This window comes from Pseudochaenichthys georgianus, chromosome 18 (genome assembly GCF_902827115.2).
Source record: "Pseudochaenichthys georgianus chromosome 18, fPseGeo1.2, whole genome shotgun sequence".
Classification (NCBI taxonomy): Eukaryota; Metazoa; Chordata; class Actinopteri; order Perciformes; family Channichthyidae; genus Pseudochaenichthys; species Pseudochaenichthys georgianus.
Genome location: NC_047520.1, coordinates 13,358,655 through 13,366,502, shown reverse-complemented (window position 1 = coordinate 13,366,502; position 7,848 = coordinate 13,358,655). Strand labels below are relative to the sequence as shown.

The window sequence follows — 7,848 nt, the reverse complement described above, 5'->3', positions numbered from 1 at the left end:
TTTTTAGATATTAATTTACCAATTAGATTATACATTTATGGATTTTGAGGCACACAACTTCAGAAAACTTTGAAAAATATGATTATTTGGTATACATTAAATCATCTAACATAATATTTAATTCACTAAAACAATGAGTGGGTTAACATAACATTTATTGGAATTATTTTGGATTGTTTTGTTAAAAAATATGTGCTGCTCTTGCTTTAAAATATATTAATATTTGTTTTGCAATAACTGCTAATATTACTCCGAATACTTTAAGTACATTTTCCTAATCGTACTCTTGTACTTTTACTGAAGTACCATTCTACATGCAGAACTTTTTATTGAAATGTGTGGTATTATAATTTTTACTCAAGTTAAGAATCCGAATACTTTTTCCAACACTGACTATTTGTGTTACGTAAACTCTGATGTCAGAAGGCGGATTTTCCTTAAGGACATTGAAGGCAGCATCGCTGGCAGTCTTCCGCTTGTCGGATAAACACGCAGCTTCCAAACATGACCGCTGCTGTTGTTGTCCGGAGGATAGCAGCTCTGTCAGGGGCTTCTGCGGTGGCAGCAGGGGCATACGGGGCTCACGGTAGGGTCACTGCACATTAGAGTATTCGCCATACTCATGCAATAGTATTTCCTTTAGGTTGGAATCGTAAAACAGCGGGGAAACACTGCCATGTCAAGCTAACCACTCCAGCCTCCGTTGCAAAAAATTGACCTTCTATAACGGCGCATTTGCCGGACTAAAAAATAACACATATCTGCTGCTAATGTTGAATAGGCTAATAGTTAGTTTGGCATACAAATGACACTCAAAGCAGCAGCATGCTAATTTACTAAATAAACAGTTTTGTAATTAAGGTGACCGCCCCCTGTGTGTCATGGAGGAGTCAATAGGCTTGTTGACTGGCTGGGTTTGCAATGGCGGAAATTCCATGTTACCCACTGTAGACAAAGGTCTCTCCATTGCTTTATATAGGTTTGTTAATTCAGTCATGATGATGAACCACACCAGTGACTGGGTTCCATAATTAGAAATGCTCCTCCCTCTTAATGTTTGCAAAACTGATAGGTGGACAGGCTACAAATGATCAGTCCCTTCAGATCCGCACACATGAAGCTTAATGAGCATGAATTGAACAGACCTGCTGCTGTGTTAATTCTTTAGCTGCCACTTTAAGCTTTATGATGTGTACAACATGGATGTAATTTGATTTTAATCTTGCCATTTTAAATGATGTATTCAATAAATAAGGTTAAACCAAATCATTACATTAGATTTTATTTTAATGATTTGGTTTAACTTAAAGAGAAACTTTATTGTTATTGCACATATTACAGGTACTGAGACAACGAAATGCAGTTTAGCTTCTAACCAGGTGCAACAAGCAGTGAAGTGGAAAGTAATGTACACAATCTACAGAATAACATATAGAATGAATTGAATGATGAATAAACAGTGGGGTATGAATACACTAGATATCAGCCTGTGAGCAGTATGAACAGTGTGTATGAATATGCTAAGATATATAAAGTATGACAACGGTAAGCAGTATAGTATAAAATATATAGATATTAATTTCATGATGATAAACATTGTGGAACAATGATGAAAAATGGGAATGGATGTGGCGACGTAAAACTGACACAAAACAACAACAAACTTTTGCCAGCCAATTGGAGAGTTTCATCAGCAGCACGTGGTAAAAACCACCAATGAGCGCTCAGCTCGAGATACCAGCGAGCCGTTTCCCATCAAGCATTTCGCTTCCGCAGCTCGTGGAGAGCAACTGCGCCAACTCGCCTCGCCTCGCTCTCAAGGCTGCGGGCGTCTGTGTCCCGCGAGATTTCAAAGTCTCATGTGGGCGAGCCTCCAGAGCAAGTCGGACAAAATAACTAACCATCATGCAACGCACTAGCAAGACGTTGATCGCAACTGCGCAGGTCTGCGCAGGTCTTGCTTGTCTCAAACAAGCCTAATGGCAAACGTGCAGTCAGAAAGTCAAGTTAGTAGTGCTCTATTTTGTTTTTTTACGAGACATCAGACATAATATTGTTTGGGCTGCACTATTTGAGACAGTTATATTTATACCCCTCACTATTCACTACTGCCATTGATCAAAAGCATCAACAAAAGCCTAAACTTAAAACCTTCAGACATTAGTTACTCATTCAAAACAAATGTATTTTGTGGGGAACTTATAAGAAACTATTGATGCCATTTAAATTGTCATAAAGTGTGTAAACTTGTGTTTGAAAGTAATATTATTTCTTTAATTTTGTCATTTTTCTGTTTTAGGCTTCAAAAACAGCGACCCCGATGACTACCAGAGAGTGGTATGTTAATATTGCTGTGATGGCACATTTTGATGTTAAAAAATTGCTTTTACTTCAACACTTTTTACTTGATCACTGTCACAGATCATGATCTGGATTATGCAGGATTAGTCTGAGTGCTGTTCTCTCTTTGTGTCTTGCTTTTCCAGCTATTTGAAACGGCCAACAAGTATCATTTCTACCACAGCCTGGCTCTGCTGGGTGCTGCCCACTCCAGCAAACCTGCTGTGGTGAGTATCAAACCTAATACCAACTGTTAGCCCTCAAGTGTCCCTTTTGAAAAGGAATTTTTAAGTGCCATATCCGTCTGTCCCCACTCAGAAAACCAGCATGGAATTGAAAGAGAAGTTGTTATTGTAACTCCTTTACACACATATCTACAGTACATGTTAGCTACAACATGCATTTCTTATTCGTTATTAAAAAAACATTTAATTTAAATAAAAAAATTACTGAAACAATGGGGTAAAAATTGAGACTGGTAGCTTTTTTAATATGTTTTTTTCCCTTAAAAGAAGGAGAAGTAACAATAGGCTGTTATCATCACATTATAAATAAGTAATAATATTATGTATACCTTCAGTACTAAGTGCATGTGTATTTATGCACAATATATAATTTACAAAATAGGCAACCATAAAATAAATGAATTATTCAGAAGTGTACAGATTTGTTCAATATACATTTTGTCCTATTTTCAGATGTATGTTTCTAATTTAGTTTGATGCAGAATCTAAAAAGAAACAAGACCATTTTCTTTCACACTAAGTAGAAGTACGAAATAACTCAATTTAATATATGACAGCCTTTAATCTTCTTAAATAAATGTTTTTGTTTGTGCCGCTGAATCTAAAAGGAACAAGTACATTTTCTGCAATTTACATTTTAAACCTAATAAATGACAAATGAATCTGCTTTTTGTCAGTAACCTAATTTATAAAATGTTTGTCTGTGTCCCCTCTCTACAGGCGGGGACCCTCCTGATAGCGGGCATGGGGATGTTCTGTGGCTCTCTGTACCACCAGTCCATGACCGGAGACTCTGCTCTACGCAAGATTGCTCCCATGGGGGGTGTAGCTATGATCGCTGGCTGGCTGGCTATAATTCTCTGAACTGTAACAGTTCACGTCCCCTCCACAGGGCCGCTCTGTGACGCTGGACTGTCAGACTGTTAATGGATGAACTGCAGGGGGGGGGGTTTAGAAGTGCTGAGTAATGTCACCCATCTAATCGCTCCCTGTCCAGGGGTTGTGGGTGTCAGCGGCAGATAAGGTCACAGGATTATCACGTTTCTACCATTGCTGTCTGTTTCTGATCGCTGCCCTTAAGTTAAAATGGATACACAGAGAATAAAGCAGGTGTCATCTCGACGAATTGTTGACTCATTTCCACTGGTATGTCAATTTTGAACTTGGAAATCAAATCTAGAAGTTCTCAAAGTTTTACTTAACAGTGAATAAATACAGTTTCTATTTATGTTTCTGTAAATGTATACAGCAGTGGTATTGCAGAAGTAGAGCAAAAATGAAAGGAATATGAGGAGAAATAAATACTTTTTCTTACACATTGTTGGGTTGCCTGATTTTTACACATTACTTTTTCATTACTTCTTCAAGTACATTTTTTCAATCTGCCTAATACATGTCCTTTTCACCTCCCTACATGGTCTTGTAAAGGTTGAACTTTGCTGATTAGACAAATCATGTAATTGGTCTATACATTTGTATAAATGAATATATGTATAATGCAGATTAAACTGACTACCTGATCGATTACAATTACAACTTGTTAATACATTATGACTAGAGATGTCCCGATCACGTGATCGGGGATCGGAGCCGATCACGTGATTTTCAAAAGATCGGAATCGGGAGAAAAAAATCGGGGATCGGGATTTCTTAATTTTTTTTATTTAATGTTACAAAACAAAAATGACCATGTTCACGTCTTAAAGTCATCCTGAGGCCTTAGTTTTGGTTTAAAATTACACAAGATCATGTAGGTGTTGCTTCTTTTGGGCTTGTTTTCAGACCTGGTTACTTATTTCTCTCAAATCTGGCAACAGAGTGGGCGCAGTGTCTAATAGTAGCAGTAAGCTAACGAGAGGCTACGTTCAGCTGGTGACTCGGGAGTCGGGACAGAGAAAATGTCAGCAGTTTGGAAGTATTATAAAATTGAAAGCGAAGGCAGTGTAACAGCCAGATGCAATGTTTGCAAGGCGGAGGTTCCGCGTGGTGGAAAGAACAGAGCTACGTTCAACACGACCAATCTAATACGCCACCTGAGAAACAAACACCATCAACAACACGACGAGTACACAGCGGCCACTCGGGTAACGGCACTGAAACAACCGACACTTTCAGATACCTTTAAAAGGAAAGAGAAACTGCCCCAGAACGGTGAAAAGGCCAAACAAATAACAGCCAAGATAGCTGAATTCATCGCGTTGGATGGCCAGCCGTTATCTGTTACCTTTTTTTCTCTTAATGCATTGCATAAAGATCGGATCGGGAAAAATCGGTATCGGCAGATTGTCAAAATCAAATGATCGGAATCGGATCGGGAGCAAAAAAAGGTGATCGGGACATCCCTAATTATGACTAATTCACTGTATACAACAATCACCCTGAATGTGTTAATTCTGCATAATGAGTACTTTTAGGAATAACTCTTAAATGGCAATTATAGTCCAGACTGAAATTCAAATTATTATTAGACCTATAGTAAGTAACATTTATTTATAAAGCCCTTTTTCCAGACATAGTCACAAAGTATTTCACAAAGCATTAAAACATCAAGCCATGTGTAGCATTGTGCAGGATAGGTTATACTATACATGTACATAATATACATTTTTTAATATTTTCTGTCTAGATAATGTCAATTGTTAAATTCCTTCCAATGCATTTATCATATATGGACAGAAGAACATTTCCACTACCAATACAGTACTGCTGCTGTACATGTACCTGGATTAATGCATCCAGAGTAAATGAACAGTTGCGAAACCTGACTGCAATCCAATTCCAATTGAGAAACGCCAATTCCAGTTTAACCGCGGTCTCTTCAGTGAGTGGTTCTCAGTAAAGGTCGGATAAACTCAGGATCCACCGCCTATAGAAGCCAAAGAAAATCCTCCCTCTTGCGGTGCTGAATGTCTTCACAGCCTGGAGCATTTGATCCTCTAAGTGGCAGAACACAAAGGAGTTCATTACCCATGGCCTCCCCGTAGCCAGGGCCGTGTTCCAACCACTCCTCATTCAAATTGAAATCCATTGAAACACTAATTTGCCTTCCTGACTGTAGGCCCACGAATGGGAGACCTTTAGAAAATAGCTGTATAAATCTTCGGGTCAATTTTCTGGGGTCGTCACCGGAGCCGAGGCTCTGCTCAGAAGAGAAAGAGCTATCGACTGCACACGGTGCCAATGAGCTCTTGATCACAACTCATACAACCCTCATTAGAATTAAGTAGCTATTGAGAAGCACTCTGCTATTCCAGGACCAGGCAACAGATAACGCTCTGACACCCGGTCTCATATCTCTGACTCACAACTTTTAACTTTACAGGACACACATGACTGGAAGTCACAGCGTGTTCCGCACTGTCAGGTGCATAATTGAAGTGCCATCATCACATTTTCAGCTGTACGTGTTAAATACTTGAGGGGATAATCATGTGACTGACTCGCAAGACAGCATTTGACCACTTTCACACAGCAGTCTTATTTTAGGGCTATCTATTTATCAGCTGACATCCAGAAGTGTGGATCCCTGTTGGTGCCAGCACAGCACTCCTGTGTTAAGATCTAGCCGGATCAAGATGCTCTGCTGTGGCCGACCACATCAAATGTGTGAGAGGGGGAGAAATGGAAAAATGAGATTAAGGGAGACACTTGTGTCTTCATTAATGTTCTTTTCTGTAGCTTTCAAAGTGATTGAGACAGAGCTAGTTCTCAGTGTTTGTCTTTTCATACATCTTAAGCAAGTTAACAGTGTCTTCAAATGAGGATTCAAATAACATCATCTAAATAACTAAAAACGTGTTCAACCCCTTCAAAATGGAGTATTCCCAACATTTGTTTTACCTGGCCAGGAAATAGTCCCAGTCAAAATGTTGTGATGCAAATAGATGTACCTTGTTATCTCCATGTTTAAGGACAAATTCCTGCAGCTCCTGTGAAGATTCAGGTGTGTCCTATTTCAGTGATAAGAGTACACATTAAATCCTCTTGTATTCATTATTATTTATAGGCTCTGTATGTTGCCATTTCATCCACATGTCATAAAGCAGGAGGGTCTGAAAGCAAATCCACTGTCTGGTGCTTTGCTTCAGTCTGTAAAGTAGTGAGTGTCGGAGAAAGAAGATACTAACAGTAGATACTGTTAATTATACCTCCAGGGACTTCCTCTGCACTTCACAAGCCTCCCTATGCTTTTTTTCTCTTACTCCGCAGTTGGATTTAATTACATCAGCTCCTTCTGGTAGGCCTCGCTGTGCCATTGATTTCTTGGTCAGAGCCTGTTTTGGTTAAAGATGAAGAGGGAGTGTTTGTGTGAGAGTCAGCAGTCATGAACGAGGGGGGTGATAGAGAGCTTATGGGATGAGATGGGCTGACTGTGGAAATGCGTCCTCCTCTGGAATGAAACGCCGGCCATCTTGCATGATTAGCCACAGTTTCCTCCTTCTTGCTCACATGGACCAGGAGACGCACACATATCAACCCACAGGCAATATAGTAAAGTGCATGCCGTATGATACACACAACAGCAGTGCCAAATCCTCTCTCGGACATCAATCAGGCGGCGGCTCTTTGCACAGTGAAGCGGAATGACTGTAATGGCCGTCCCACATCGCCACGCTGACCCTTTCCAGCCACTTAAATGATGGTCAGCGCCACAGCACACACTCAGATAGATTATTCCCTCACTTCAATGGACACAGAGTCACCACAGCCCCCTTTTTCACAGTGTTATCCTCTATCCTTTCACTCCAATCTGCAGCACAGTGATGACGGCCATGCATCAGAGGAGCTAACGGGATGACACCAAGGGGAAGCGGCCATTGTTACGGCATCACCATAACCACTCTCAGCGGCGGTCGTCTCGCAGAGTAACGCAGTGTCTGGGTTATTACCCAGCAGGGAGATGCTGGATGTTGGTGATGGTTTGGGTTATGCTGCGTAAAGGGATAACTGTCTGTTGTAATAGCGCTGTGAAAGTTTACGACTCTCAAACGTTAGAGTTGTAAACTACCTTTTTTTTCCTGAGCTGCTTAACCGTAACATTTAAACACTCCCTCATCAGAAGCAAGTTGCATTTCAGAGAGCAGAAAAGGGTTTAAGGGCACAGGAAGTAAACATTTTGTTCCAGAACATTTCCCAATGGGCTGCAAATATAGATCATTTTATCACTGATCAGCACTTGCTCTAGGTGATATCTTTGTACGTGTTTAGTCCAATTACCAATCCATATTGTATACTATACATTTCACAACACTAACTGGCATAG

At 40.1% G+C, this 7,848-nt stretch overlaps 1 protein-coding gene across 1 annotated transcript; it reads left to right on the top strand.

The window, feature by feature from the left end:
* The first annotated feature begins 451 nt into the window (after window positions 1-451).
* Window positions 452-3,901, top strand: tmem256 (transmembrane protein 256). The gene is made up of 4 exons (XM_034106115.2): window positions 452-586; window positions 2,300-2,337; window positions 2,487-2,567; window positions 3,306-3,901. The coding sequence occupies exons 1-4, from the start codon at window positions 505-507 to the stop codon at window positions 3,447-3,449; spliced, it is 345 nt and encodes a 114-aa protein (XP_033962006.1). The 5' UTR covers window positions 452-504; the 3' UTR covers window positions 3,450-3,901.
* The last annotated feature ends 3,947 nt before the right edge of the window (window positions 3,902-7,848 follow it).

Bases quoted from the DNA above. Each gene is read 5' to 3' on its own strand.
- tmem256 (XM_034106115.2), top strand. From the start codon at position 505: ATGACCGCTGCTGTTGTTGTCCGGAGGATAGCAGCTCTGTCAGGGGCT. The intron at 2,338-2,486 runs GTATGTTAATAT...TTGCTTTTCCAG, and splicing joins CCGATGACTACCAGAGAGTG to CTATTTGAAACGGCCAACAA. The intron at 2,568-3,305 runs GTGAGTATCAAA...CCCTCTCTACAG, and splicing joins ACTCCAGCAAACCTGCTGTG to GCGGGGACCCTCCTGATAGC.